Below are 14,881 nucleotides of genomic sequence, written 5' to 3' on the forward strand. Positions count from 1 at the left end.
TCTTCATGTTTCTAAATAAACTTTAGAATAAGCACTCAGTTTCTACCAAACAAAACAAAAAAGCCTTCTGGGACTTTATTAAGGATTTCCTTGGACTTGTGGATCAATTGGAGAATTGCTTCCTGGACATGATTGTTTTCCAATCCATGACATGAGTATCTGCATATTAAATTTCCATTTAATTAATTGTTTATTTTTGTGTGGTGCTAAGGATCAAACCCAGTGCCTCACATGAGCTAAGCAAGCACTCTGCCACTGAGCTACAATCCCAGCCCTAAATTTCCATTTATTTGGGTCTTATTTCTCTTGGTGATATTTCATAGTGTCTGGTATATAAGTCTTATACATTTTTGCTAGATGTTTGCTCAGTATTTTGTTTTCTAATGTTGTTACAAATGAAATTTTACAATTATTCAGTTAGTATTTGTGTATTTTAATCTCTTATATCCTATGATCCTGATAAACTCACTTTAAATTCTTTTTTTTTTTAGTTGTAGGTGGACATAATACCTTTATTTTTATGTGGTGCTGAGGATCAAACCCAGTGCCTCACACTTTGTAGACAAGCTCTCATCCACTGAGCCACAACTCCAGCCCTGATAAACTCACTTTCCGTTTGGGAAAATTTTGCTGGATTTCTTGCCATTTTCTACATACAGGATCAGGTCATCTGTGAAAAAGATAGTTCTTCCTTCCCAATTTGGATGTCCTTATTATTTGTTATTTCATTAGCTAGAATCTTCCAGATAATGTTGAACAGAAGTGATAAGAAGGCCGTCCTTGGCTTGTTCTTGGTCTCTAGGAAAGTGCATTTCATATTCTACCTTTGAATACAGTGTTAGCTGTGGGTTCTTCATAAATGTCATGTGATACATTGAGGAAATTTAGTTGGTGGAGAAACTTAATCTTCAGTTGGTGATAGATTTTATCAGACACCTTTTCTGTCTTCAGATATGGCTTTTCTGTGTTTATGTGCTGTGTAACAATCATTTTTGAATGTTAAGTCCACCTTAATTCCTGTTGGTAATGTTTGGTTCTAGTCACCACTTAGTCATGTTTTTTCTGTCTTATGTGTTGCTTTTTGTTTGTTTGTTTGCTAATACTTTGTGGAGAATTTTTGTGTACATAGCATGGAAAATGTTATCCAGTTTCCTAGTGAAAAGTTTGGGGATATTGAGAAGTAAAAGATTGGCTGGAAAGGGGCCTGAAAGGCTTCCTGGGGAAATGGCCATTTTCCGCCATGGGGATAAGGATACATTTCTTTTTTTCTTTTTCTTTATCTTTCTTTTTTTTTTTTTTTTTTTTTTTACATTTTTTAGTTGTCAGTGGGCCTTTATGAGATGCTGAGAATCGAATCCAGTGCCTCATACATGCTAAGCAAGCACTCTACCACTGAGCCACAACCCCAATATGTGCATTTCTTAAAAGCTGAGTATGAATATGTAAAATATATGAATTTTATATAGATTGCATTTTTATATAAACTAAGTTATATGTGAATAGGAGAGGGTTTTCTTATTATTGTCACTTTCCTAACAAATTTCTAACAATTTTTTAAAATTTCTAGATAGAATAGGTCATGTGACTCATGGGTCATGTGTGAAGAGTCGTGTGTTTAAACACCATGTCGTTGCATTAGTTGTCATTGATATTATTCCTGCTGAATATTGTGGAAGTGTTCATGTGGCTTCTTGCTTCCTGGCATCTAAGTCGCGAGTGGGTATGAAGGGTCCTGAGCGTGAATCCTACAGTGAAGCTTAAGTAACACATATTGCATATGATTCATTCTTGCTTGTGCTTGCTAAATGGGAAGTTATTAAATGGAAAATTTGCCATTAATTTCAATGAAAAACATTGTATTTGATCTCAACCCCTGTTACCCAGTTTTTCACAGTAAAATAAGCAACTAATGAGATTTCATGAGAAATGAATACTGTATAAGTAAATAGATTTAGTTTGTGTATAAAATTGTAAGGTGATGAAAGTTTATGGCATGCACCAGAGGAAGGGGCAGAACCTCAGGAGCATGCAGATTGGTGAAGGTGAGGTGGGGCCAACTATGTAAGGGGCATTCTTCTTTCAACACCATTTCTTCATTAGTACCCCAATCTTGGAGGAGGCACATGAGTGTCTTAAGTTCATGCTGAGCCTTAAAACATGTAGCTTAGAGCATTTCAGGATTACCAAGGGCTAAAACCATCACACTCTGAAACACACGAAAGTAGCACAGGCTCCAGAAGTTCTTAAGAAAGTGTGACTCCATCTTTGGCACTTGGTTGATACATGCAAAGAAATTGATTTCTTTCCAAAAGGGTTGTGTGGGGAAAATTGGTGAGTATCTTTCATCTAATACTATAACATCAAAATAAATGTTTTATAGCAATCTCAACTTATTTGGCATGAAAAATTCTAAGGGGGGAAAGATGTTATCTGTAAGGTGGAATCAGTTCTTCAGGGTGTTTGAAGCAAAATATTGTCGAACAGTTGAGTGAGGTGAGGTGGAGCTGGCAGTGTTGGGAGGGGGTTGAGAGTGAGGGGCTTCTGTGCTGCTGCATACAGCAACCAGTCTCCTGTTCCACGTAGATACCTCTTCTGGCTCGGAAGACGAAGGCTCGGTGCAGGGTGATTCCCAGGGGACCCCCACCTCCAGCCAGGGCAGCATCAACATGGAGCACTGGATCAGCCAAGCCATCCATGGCTCCACCACGTCCACCACCTCTTCCTCCTCCACACAGAGCGGGGGCAGCGGGGCCGCCCACAGGCTGGCGGACGTCATGGCACAGACGCACATAGGTGAGTGCCCTGCTGGCTGGCTCGCCGCCTTTCCTAGTACTGGTTTGCTCTGTGTTACCTGAGCAGGCACTAAGTAGCAGAGTCCCTTGTTCTCTTTTGTATGTATCCTGGGTGCAGAATCCATTTGGTGGAAATAGCATGGAGCCCCTCTGACGCTTGGAGTGCTTTGGTTTGTACTGCTGTCTGGAACTTCACCACACCAGTCTCTCCCACAGCTGGAATTTCAAGAGCCATCTATAAAGGAATGCCTTCTTGGTCATGAGGGAAAGTTGAAGTTTAAAAGCCTTGGCCTTTTCACATCCATAATGAGACAATTTGTCAAATGCTGGGAAGTGGGGTCTGCTCCCAATTCTCCTGGGGACACCACTGTGGTCTTAATGTCACTTTTCCCTGCTTTAGATTTTTAGTGCATTGGGTGGCGGGGGAGGGTGGGGCGGGAGAACTGGAAAAAATAATTTATTCCTTGTGTATCACAGAAGAGTTACGAGTAAAAAGAAAAATTAGGACGTTTTCATAAGTTTCTAAGTAATACCTGAAAGCAAAGTGATATTATTTCAGTTTTAACACATTTCTGGCAACAGACACTGGTTTATGTGAACTAAAGCCTGTTTTAAACCACAGTAAGTTAAACATTTAATAGAATTGTGTCCCCCTTAAATGTTTTTAGATAATACAATTTCTCATGCATGTTGGGACCCAGGGTGGTGGTGGAGACTTCGTCAGCTTGACCTGGCATCTTGGCGGGAAGGTCCACATGATCTCTGTACATGAAAGGATTCGTATTTTCCAATTTTGTTCACTTTTCAAGGAGGTGCTCAGTATCTTTCCAGGAGAAACACATGTTTCTGAACAACGTAATCACTGCATTTGGCTTTCCCTGTGTGAGTTTACACTTGGAATTCTGGAGGAAATTATAGCATGGAGAATTAAATTTATCCAGACTATAAAAGGTTGCATTACTCATGTTCATCAAGGCTCAGTGTAACCTAAATATACTCCTCAGTGTGTGACATTTCAGTAATTTCTCATTTGGCACAAAGCTAAAGTTCCTAGAATATCTGGGAATGTTCTGTAAGTATGAAGTATTTTTGGAAAGAAAGCAATGACAAAATAAACCTAATGAGACTTAGAATACTTTATTCCTGTCACAAAACAAAAGGGAAGTCAGGAGTGGCAGGATTTGACCTTTGGTTGAGATCATCAAAAGCCTATGCAGGAGACAATAGCTTGAGTGAGTGTGGGGGTGTTTGGAAGAGCTCAGGGCAGAACTGACCCCAGGCATGTTTGCTGATCCCCAGGTGAAGAACTTAAGCTAGATACTGCAGAGACTTCTTTCCTCCAAGTAGTAGAAAGGCTAAGGGGTTGAAAACCATGTGGTTTCCCTCCACAGTAGGCCATTCTTCTACTTTGTTGTTGAAGCAGAGTTCTAAATTTCTTTTGTAGATAATTCCACAAATTTCATTATGCCAACAATTACACAGGGACATCTCCCATGACATAGCCAAGCTGATTTAGGCAAGGATGCAAAAATCTATTACAGGTTGCTTTTTCTCTTTTTTTCCTGCTTTGCTTGCTGTTCATCTTGCAAGGTGTGCCTGTTACTCTTACTGCAGAACCTCGACAAGCCCAGCTCCACCTGAGGATGCTGAGGTCTGAAACTGAACAAGGGCAGTGCAGGAAGGTCACACCTGCCCTGTGCACGTCCCTGCACTGCAGGCCAGCTCTATTGTGAGAACTTGGATGACTCTTCATGTTCCCAGAATGTATTTATCAAAAACTTTAATATGATTAGAAATGAAGGGTCTCACGTTCTAAAATATCTTACCAATATCAACAGTGGAGCATAATGTACAGTAAGCAGTAGATTTAGTGGAATGTTTTAAACTCAAAGAGGTATATTTGTAAAAATATGTTCAGTTTTAACACATTTGTTAAAATATGTTCAGATTATAGGAATTATTTAGCAAAATAGAGATGGAGGAATTGAAGAGACACATAGTACATTTCTAGAAGCAACAGAACAACAGGAGATGCATGTTACCTATTTAGAATAAATTTATATTTAGGATATTGGACTTATATGGCTTTTCTCATTTTTCAGCTCCAAACATATTATTAGCCTCTAATCCTTTGATGTGCTCATCTGCTGACATTGTCACAGCATGTTGTAGGGATATATTTTCATTAGCCAGATATTCATAAAGTAACTGCCATTTCCAGAGTGCTTTGGAGTTGAGTAAACATCAGTGTTACTTTTGGTATTTGCTGTTTGTAATAACCACTACATTCTCAACAGATTTCTTGCATTGGTTCTTGCTAAGAAGATAGGAAGTCAACAGGCAATCATGTTCACTCTGGAGATTTGCTTGCTTCTTGGTTACATAATTATCAGGACCTTGCGGTTGTGCATTTTAATTCTAGATTCTGCTAGAATAGCCACTGTTGGGATAAATTGCCCTCATTTGTTATGTATAATCCTCCTAAGTGTTTTTGATACTTTTCAAACATGTCCTAAATGATCACCTGCACCTTTAGGTTGACGATGTTGGCCCAACCTGTCTACCTAGGCCTGGGACCTCCCTGCTGTGCCCACCCCTCTTAGCTGGGGAACTTGAAGCTAGAACTTTATAACTTTAGAGCAGGTCAGCAAGTTTTTCCTATAAAGGGCTGAAGAGTAACTATTTTAGGTTCTGTGGTCCACATGGACCTGTGGCAACTCTGCAGCTCTGTTGTTGAGCACACAGTTGTAGACAAGATGCAAACAAGCATGGCTGTGTGCTAATAAAACTTTATTTATACAAACAGGTGGCAGGCAAACCACTCTCTGTAGTTTGCCAACCCTTATTTTAGTGTTTTTAATCCCTCTATAAAAAAAAAAGGTTGGGGGAGGGAAGTCGATCTTGAATGAGCTTAGCACCAGGCAGAATGGAGACTCTTCCAACTGTGAAGTTCACAACCATGCCTGCCTTTGATTCTGAGCCACTGCTCCTCAGTTGCATGTCTTGTGTCTGTGGATCTGGTCACAGCATGGGTCTCGCAGGCTTCCTCCTGTCCTTTTTAGCCCCGTGTTGCTATCCCTTTCGAGCTGTTCATACCTTGTTGCCCCAACAGTGTAGTTAAAACAGGTACGGGCCTGTCTTCCCCCAAAATGATTTTGATTCTCATCTTTCAAAATTGATTTTATTTCATTGGAATCTATAAAAATCCAAATAAAAACTTGAGGGCCCCAAAGTATCCTAGTCCTTTATCCACTTCACAATCCATTCTGCAGGAGATTGGTGCTCCCTTTTGCAGGAATACCTCCTTGATCTGCTCACTTACATGTGAATGTACATAATAGGAACACATTGGTTTATATCTGTTTTTTTTTTCCTCAATATTTAAATGCATTTAACTCAAGGTAGAAACAAGTCATTTGCACCTTTGTGTTCATGAGTTTCACAGATTCTTTCTTAGAGCTCTTAAGAGAAAAAGACCCACACAAAGGGCAGAAAGGCCCAGAGGAACCCTCCGCCTTGCTGCGTGAAGGGAGGTCTTGCAGTAATTACCACATGATGTGGGAGCTTGGGGTACTGTGGTGTTCCTTTCCTTGGCCACGATGCCAAGTGCATCATAGGAGCTTCCGTTGCAGATCTCGGCTTTATGGGGTCTTCACGATGTAAACTTGAAGAAAAACCAGTCAAAATCTGAGGAAAAATGTGATTCTGTGAAAGTCAACCTGGACTCAGAACCATGACTGAGAAATGTTTGCATATTATAGGACCACAAAAGCCTTTTCTGTCTCTTGTCATAATCTATAGAGGACTTGTATGCAGATCTGAAGGGCAGCTGTTGAGTCACCATTAGCAGTTCAGTACATAGTGGGAAAATGAATACGAGAACACGAGGTAAAACCAGGGTTGTCCTGTCTTTGGATGATTATTAAAAGCAGCGAGATGTTTCCTCGGGTGTGATAGGTGTTTTGAGTCCTAGCTTACATGCTTGGATTGATCCTTATGTGTATTGTCGCGTGTCATCAGGTTGAGGCCAGTTACACCAGCATTCCCTTAGAACCATCAGAAGTGTAGACCCTGACTCTAGCGAGACTAAGGAGGAAGTCTCACCTTCTGATTATTTGGAAATGGAAGACAGCGTTGATGCAGTGAGCATCCGGGTGTCCAGTGGCCAAAGGAGGACAGAGTTGGGTGCTCTGACACTACATGGCATGGCGCCCTCCTTTCTATACTGTTCCAAATTCCTCCTAGCATGAACTGTCTTTTGTCTAGATTATGTCTGAGGAAGTTGTTTGGCAGGGAAGGGATTTACACTTGAGAAACTAGGCTCAGCTCCTCTGTGCTCCAGCAAGTCTCTTGAACAGCTTGGGCCTGCATCCCTCTGCGGTTTTGTAGCCTCCCATGGGGCAGCCTTGGAGTTGGGACAGTTGAGCAGCCTGCGAGGAGAAACGGACAAATCCTGTCTCCTTGCTTCTCTCACCTGCACGTGCTTACCTAGCTGCCTAGTTCTGTATCCCCAAGTAGAAGCAGTCTGCCACCTGTCAGGAAATAGGAGCATATTTATTCTGGCTCTCACTGAACAGTGGTTGTGGCTTTAATCCACCTAGGGATCGGATGTTCTTTATGCAAAGTTAGGTTCCTTTGAGAGCTTTATTCATTATCCGTTGTCAATTAGTGGAACACGGGCACATTGCTTTCTACACATTAAAACAGGATTTTCAACTTTTCATCTTTTAAAAGTCATTTGGAGACCAAAAATTAATTAACATGGTCTACAAGTGGGATCTGTCACCCTTGGCCACTTGGGACTCTGTCATAGTTAGAATTGATGTTTGTTTTTAGCCTGTGTTAGAAGTGTAGCACTTTACCACTGCTTGTCAGTGTTTGAATTGATTCATTCATGCTTCATTCATTGAACTCTTCCTCCAACATTTATTGAGCTTGCCAGATATGAGCAGGGTGTTCTGTAGCTTCAGCACCTGAGAAACACCTTCTCTAACTGTACCCACTAGGGAGCTGGAGTGAGCAGAGACCTACAGGAGCACATGGTTAGGAAGGAGTCAAGTTGGGGAAGTCAAAGAATCACCCAGGCAAGTTCAGGCAGGACCAGCCAACACCCAGAAATGGGTCATGGCCAGGAAACAGCTGGGCAGACAGTAGTGGACTGTTTTGGTGTGAGTGATAGACTGAGGACCCCTAAGGGGCAGGGAGTGATCCTGGTACTCATGGTCAAAGTAACTTGCAGATACTGTGATTAAATGGTTGAATGATGTGTCCTCTAACCTTCGTGTTGCTTATATCTTACGTTCTAGATTGTGAAGGAACCCACGTCAACTGCTCAGAGTAATAAGTTAGAGTAACTGAGGCCGATCCTCCCAGTGGGAAAGTCTGCAGACTGTTAGGGGGAAGTGGAGGTAAAGGTCTTTGAAATGGTTGTAGGGGTGGATTTACAGTGAAGGTGACAGCTGATGTGGGGCTTGAAGAATGGCTGCCGTTTTTCCTCTTAGTTTTAAAAGCCCATGAAACAGATCTGAAGAACAGTGAGCAGTTTTTCTCAGAAGAAATGAACTCCTCATGAGAGTCCTTAATTCAAAATGCGTGTGGATTTCCTTGGCCTTGTGCTGGAGCTGATGAGCTCTTGAGACCTTGAACCTACCCTTCCAGCCTGAGCCCACTGTTTCTTCTCAGCAAGCACTGCTAGAGCCTCTCTGTGTGCGACATTCTTTTAGGTAGTCCTCGGAAGGTGGTTCTCCACTTGGTGCAGGAGTGTTGCCCTCTGGCACAGCAGGCACAGAGTGGCACCACAGTGGCAGCTTCCTGGCCAGCTGCCGGGTTTGTCATCCCGCGGTGAGGACTTATGGGAGGAGTTCGAAGGGAAAGAGACACGAGGTGACACATAAATTAATTTGGAAAGCACTTTGAGTCTCCCAGCTGTCCCTGTTGCTATTTTTTAAGTCACCAGATGTACAGGAATCATTTTCCCCACCTTCAAAGTGGGCACAGTGCCCGGTGCAGAGCCTGACCAAGTCCCTGACGGTGCAGCCTGCTGACGTGCAGAGTCCCTGGAATCAGCTGGAGGTGCAGTGAGCTCGTACTCTAGCCACTCTCATGTTAGGAGCCTGGTTTCAAATTTTATTCATCCTACAGTAGCATCTGTGTGTTCTCACTTGAAGTGAGAATACTGCTTGGCTGCGAGGAAATGGAGTTCTGGAGACTAGTTCATCTTGAAGCGTGAACTGAAGCCTGTTTGGTAGGCGTGCAGATGGGGCATGGTGAAGAGGATAAAGGTGGTCCTGAGTGTCGAGGCAGCTTGAGCAATCTGAATGAGCCTTTCCCTCCCCCATCCTCATGGCCTCCAGGTGGGGCGCCCTGCCCTTCCACACCTCCCTGTTGGGCACTCACAGGTCCACTCCTGTTAATCTCCCCCACATGTACCTGTTGTAGCAGAGCCTACACTCTGGTAGCTTAAACAGTGGGCATGTGTGCATTCATAGTTCTGCAGGCAGGAAACCTGACACTTAAGCACAGGCAGGATTAGTTTCTCCGAGGCCACCTCTTGGCTGGTTGGTGACTGCCATCCCCATGTCCTCACACATCCTCTATGTGTCCTGATCTTTATAAGGACCCCAGTCACAATAGGTTGGGGTCTACCCTCACAGCCTTATTTTGCTTAACAGGGGACCGGTTTAACGTTCCTGTCTCCAAATACACATATTCTGAGCCCCGCTGAGAGGCGGGGCTTCAACCTGTGGATCTGGGGACACAGTTCCACCCCTAACTGGCAGATGTTCTTGGTAATTGATGTGCTGAAGGGTCTGTTTCAGAGGCTGATGACACCTATCACACCCTCAGACATTCCAGGATCCAGACCGTGCGAAAGCTGCAAGTTACGGGCTGCACTCATGGCTTTGTATGGCACAGGGCGTCTGTACCCAGCACATGTCTGCATGCCTGATGACCAAGTTTGGATGCTTGTGCATACTTATTAATTCTTGCTGTGTTAGTAGGTGTCATCTGCCTATCAACAGAATATAGACACCTTAGCCTGGGAACTCGGTTACATACCTGGTGCCAGATACCTCAGCCTTTGGGCTCAAGTCCCCAAGAGCTACTGGGGGTATTGTATGCAAGTGGAGATGAGCTGATCGCCTTGGGTTGTAACGTTTGAAGCCACCCCAGGAACACAGACGAATTTTTCCCAGCTGTCATTCAGTATATGCAAGCTGACTTCTACAGTCTGTCTTCGTTATTCACAGATTCTGTATTTGCATATTTGCCTACTTGCTGAAACTTGTGATGCCCAAAACAATATTTGGCCTTCATAGGCATGCACGGAGCCTCAAAAAGTTGTATGATGCACACGTTCCCAGCAGAGGTTCAGCAAGACAACCCCAGCCTCTGGGCTCAGTTCTCAGACTGTGAGCACCCTTGTTACGGTCTGTTTAGTGCCATGGTTTTCTGCTTCACAGTTTTGGGCTTTTGTGGTTTAACTATATAAAACAGTCTCCAAGTGTATGACTGGAGTGGGCAGGAAAGGGAGCCTGTTCCAGAGGAGTGCCACTTTCAGCCACAAAAGATAATGTGCTCCTGACATTCTGAATGTTACAAAGAAGATCTCCAGAAGTTTCTAATAAGGATTAGTGAATCAAAATTAGTAATGTAATACTCATTACTAAAACAAGATTATGAAATGCATTGATAGTCTCTATTAGGCATGCCCTCCTTGATGCTTTATTTAGTAAATGTGAACACTGTTCTGTCATTCAGCCCTTAAGTTCTTTACCATCAATGAATGCTGAAAAGGAAAAGCTTCTGCTCATTTCATTGAGCATAACATACCACTTAATACACATTAGATCATAAACATTTTTTTGTATGACAACTCAGTATTATCCATACTAAAATAATAAATTACTGGTTGTTTCTTGATGCCTTTACCAAGGAACATCCTAAGAGCTCTTCATGCGTGAACTTGTTGAATATACTCCACTGTCCGCCAAAGTTGTGGCCATTATTGTTCCCATGTGATGGATAAGGAAACTGAGACAGGTTAAGCTGCTTAGCGAGATCTCTAGGAATTTGCAAAGCTGGCATTTGAATGACAGGACCTCTGGTACCAAAGTTTGATCTCATTACTGCCTCTGTTGTCACAAAAACCACTCAACAAACACCTTTTTCATACTGTCTTGTCCAATATCTTAAAATGTTTCAGAGACTTATTAATAACGTGGCTCCTTGTGAAATCGCCTAAAGGTTGCCCTAACTTTGTTGCCTTTGGAACAGTATAAACTACCTTAAAGACGGTCTTGGTACAGGGGTTTGTGGCTACCGTTCAGAGTCACCCTTCTGTATGGTGATGTGCAAAGATGCACACCTCATCCAGACTTTTCTAGGATGTGGCATTTTTGAAGCCCTGTTGCGTAGCCTTTCCAACAACTGTCAAGATCATCTCACAATGTGCTTCTTTACAGAAAATCATTCTGCACCTCCTGACGTAACCACATACACCTCAGAACACTCCATACAGGTGGAGAGGCCGCAGGGCTCCACCACATCCCGAACAGCACCAAAGTACGGCAACGCCGAGCTCATGGAGACTGGGGACGGTAGGTCTTTAAGACTTCTTTCTTTCCTTCGCTAGCTCCTGCTGGGCCATGCTTTGCCTTTCTGTGCCCAGGACTGGATATGCTGTGTCTAGATTTATAGTCAGTTCATTGACTCTAACCATCATTCTTTATGAACCTGCCATAGAGCTTCCTTCATTATGGGGCCATAGGAAATATAGATCATCCCCACATTGTCCAGGAGAAATGTTACAGAAGCTTGTCATGAGAAGAAAAAGAAATTTTATGAGATGCTGATATTATTGCTAATGAAAAACCATTGTTGTTTCAGTAATTAAGAAATCAAAGTTCAAGTGCTAAGACCGTGAACAGTTACTTAGAAGGGAAAGATGAAGTTAAATGTTTAAAGATTTGACAGCTGTTGGTAGAATGGTGCTTTAGATCTTGAAAGAAGTTCTTTTTCTCCAATCTGGACAAAGATTATGAATGACTGAATAAAATACAGAGGGTTCACCTTGGCCCCTTGTATTTGTAATCTTGTTATGTTCCAGTGAAAGTGACTATTACCCAACTCAAAGTAGGACTTGGACACAACACCTTTATTATGGACACTTGGACACAATACCTTTATTATGGACATGGCATTTTTGCTATGATCCTCTTAAGTCTCAGTGATGCCCTGGTCATAAAAGTTAGAATATGGCAGTAAAATTATTATTCTTTGTTTTTTAAAGATGATCAGCGTAGTATTGATGAGCCATACTCTCACTCTGTTCATGACCTTGTGATACCAGTGTGATTCATAATTACATAGAACGGCCAAGTCCCAGGTGGTGTGCCCTCGTCTGCATAGTGAAAGCCGGAAAGCCACTAGTTGAGCTGTCCAGTTCATACAGTGGAAATCACTTCAGTTTCCATTATGGCTAGTTTTCATTGAATGCTTTTTTTTAGTTATAGATGGACACAATACCTTTTTTATGTGGTGCTGAGGATTGAGCCCAGTGCCTCACACATGCTAGGCAAGTGCTCTACCACTGAGTCACAACCCCATCTCTCCTTGAATGCTTTTCAGTTTGCTTTAGTTCTCTGATCAAAACTTTTATTAAATAGGTCATTGTTGATCTTGGCATCATTTTAATAATCCTGTCACCTTTGCTTTTGTTCACCCAGGTAAGTCCTGAAGCATACATTGGGTAGTCCCTGGTTTCTCGTGCTGTGACACCACCCTCCTCATTTGTTAGAACAAATGATTCATTAGGTTCTGGCCATGCCACAACCTAATGAATCAGAAGCTCTGGGTGCTCCAGGAACAGTTTTTCCGTATGTGTTCTAAACTATGCTTGGGATCCACTGGCCTTTTGAAATGACCTTTAATTCATCAGAACCAAATTAAGTGGAACTATTTAATGGGAAAAAATGTTATTTTCATGTTAAGAATTGTGGATTGTACGTTGTCCCGTATCTTTAAAACTGAAGTATTTAATGTCCCAATTCTTTTTTAATTTTAGTTGTAGTTGGACACAATATATTTTTATATGGTGCTGAGGATTGAACCCAGTGCCTCACATGTGCAAGGTCGGCGCTCTACCACTGAGCTACAGCCCCAGCCCTTAATGTCCCAATTCTTAAAGTGCCATGCAGTGTTTTAAGACTACTTCCTAATATTTTATTTGATAGACAACTTTCCTCAGGTTCCATCCTGTTATTCCCATTTTTTAAAAATTTTTAATATTTATTTATTTATTTTTTTTAGTTTTTGGACACAACATCTTTATTTTATTTTTATGTGGTGTTGAGGATCAATCCAGTGCCCTGGGTATGCCAGGTGAGCACACTACCGCTTGAGGCACATCCCCAGCCCCTGTTATTCCCAAATTTGCTCGTTACATCTGTGATGCTCGGATCATCTACCCCGTGATTCCTGTTTTTCAGGAGTACCAGTAAGTAGCCGGGTATCAGCAAAAATTCAGCAGCTTGTCAATACCCTCAAACGGCCTAAGCGACCGCCTTTGCGAGAATTCTTTGTTGATGACTTTGAAGAGTTGTTAGAAGGTATGAAAAACCCTTTCCCTTTTGGTTCCTTCCAGGTGTTCCTCTGGTTCCATAAACAATGATTTTTTTTTCAACAAAGCTGTTTTATTTTTTAATGAGTGATAATCTTGGCAATCACCAAATGATCTAGGAGAGAGTGTAGGTTCTGTATCATCAGGTGTGCTGAGTTGGGTTGACACCCTCAGCAGAATATGGGCTCATAGAATGAGCCAGGCCTCTATTTAAGGACTCTGAGATGATAGAAATGCAGAACTAACTTCCCAGAACCTTTAGATCTCAGCAGAGCAGCTCTCCGTGACCTTGTGCGAGGCTTGTGGAGTACGCCAGGCAGCGGGCTCTGCTTCCTCCTCTCCTGCTTCTCTTTCCTTGGGGGCTGGTGTCCTGGCCACAGAATGTTTTAAGCCTCCTCACAGACAGCCTAACAGAAGGTCTTGTTGTATCAAACCTGAACTCCTTGTTTTCTTGTTAAATTGGAAATATGGTGGCTGATATTTTTGGCCAGCAGGTGGTAGTGGTCAATCATACAAGAGGAGGGAGAAACCTTGACCAGAAACGTGGGAAGTCATTTGGTCCTCCCATGTCTAGACCATGGGGAAGACCATGTTCTAGTTGTGATGTGTTTGTTTAGTTTTACTCAAGAAAATACTTGCTCCATGTTCTTGATAATCAAAGTAGTCGAAGAAAATTCATATTTACACCTGAGTGTTTAAGGGTAAAATATAACTTTCCAAGATTGGAACTGTTGGGAGTCTGAAATCACTGTGCGCTGAAAATTTAAATTTTAAGCAGAGAGGTTTTAATCATGAACTTTGGGCTGGAACAATATAGTGTTTTGCATTTTGTCAGTTTCCAGATGTGCTTGGGTCTGCCCAAGTTCTCCACCCACCTGTTTGCCTTGGAAATTATAAGAATTAAATATTTGATAACTTCATGAGGGTAGTATGTAGATCATGACCCTGAATCTAGAGAAGTAAGTTTCTAACAAATTTACACCTTAAATATTAACTACTTGGCTTTTTAAAGAGTAAAAAACAGTCATACTAACACAGATGCATTGTTCTTAAAAACCCTTTCTGTTGAAATATATTTAGTTCAACAACCTGATCCAAACCAACCAAAGCCTGAGGGAGCCCAGATGCTGGCGATGCGAGGGGAGCAGCTAGGGGTCGTCACGAACTGGCCGCCTTCCCTGGAAGCTGCTTTGCAGCGATGGGGGACCATCTCACCAAAGGCTCCCTGCCTGACCACCATGGACACGAATGGAAAGCCCTTGTACATCCTCACTTACGGTAATCCTGGGTGCACCTGTCTCTTGCATGGTTCCCCTGTACAGGACTGCTCCTGAGTGCAGTGGAGGGATCCGTGGTCAGGATGGCTACTGAGTGACTGTGCTGCCTTACGTGGCTCTGGTGTGGAAATAGATGGAACCTACCAGAACTTGTAGGCAGATCATTTGCATTTTTGTTTTTTTAGTTAAAA

At 42.4% G+C, this 14,881-nt stretch overlaps 1 protein-coding gene across 5 annotated transcripts in view; it reads left to right on the forward strand.

The window, feature by feature from the left end:
• DIP2C (disco interacting protein 2 homolog C) overlaps positions 1-14,881 on the forward strand; it is a 378,781-nt gene that overhangs the window by 241,971 nt on the left and 121,929 nt on the right. For all 5 annotated transcript variants that reach the window (XM_081300463.1, XM_081300460.1, XM_081300461.1 and 2 more), the window contains 4 exons: positions 2,584-2,793; positions 11,258-11,392; positions 13,283-13,402; positions 14,494-14,691. In XM_081300463.1, coding sequence (XP_081156589.1) covers positions 2,584-2,793; positions 11,258-11,392; positions 13,283-13,402; positions 14,494-14,691 — 663 coding nt within the window. The remainder of the gene's footprint in view (positions 1-2,583; positions 2,794-11,257; positions 11,393-13,282; positions 13,403-14,493; positions 14,692-14,881) is intronic.

Source organism: Spermophilus citellus (genome assembly GCF_964194105.1).
Source record: "Spermophilus citellus genome assembly, chromosome: 6".
Lineage (NCBI taxonomy): Eukaryota > Metazoa > Chordata > Mammalia > Rodentia > Sciuridae > Spermophilus > Spermophilus citellus.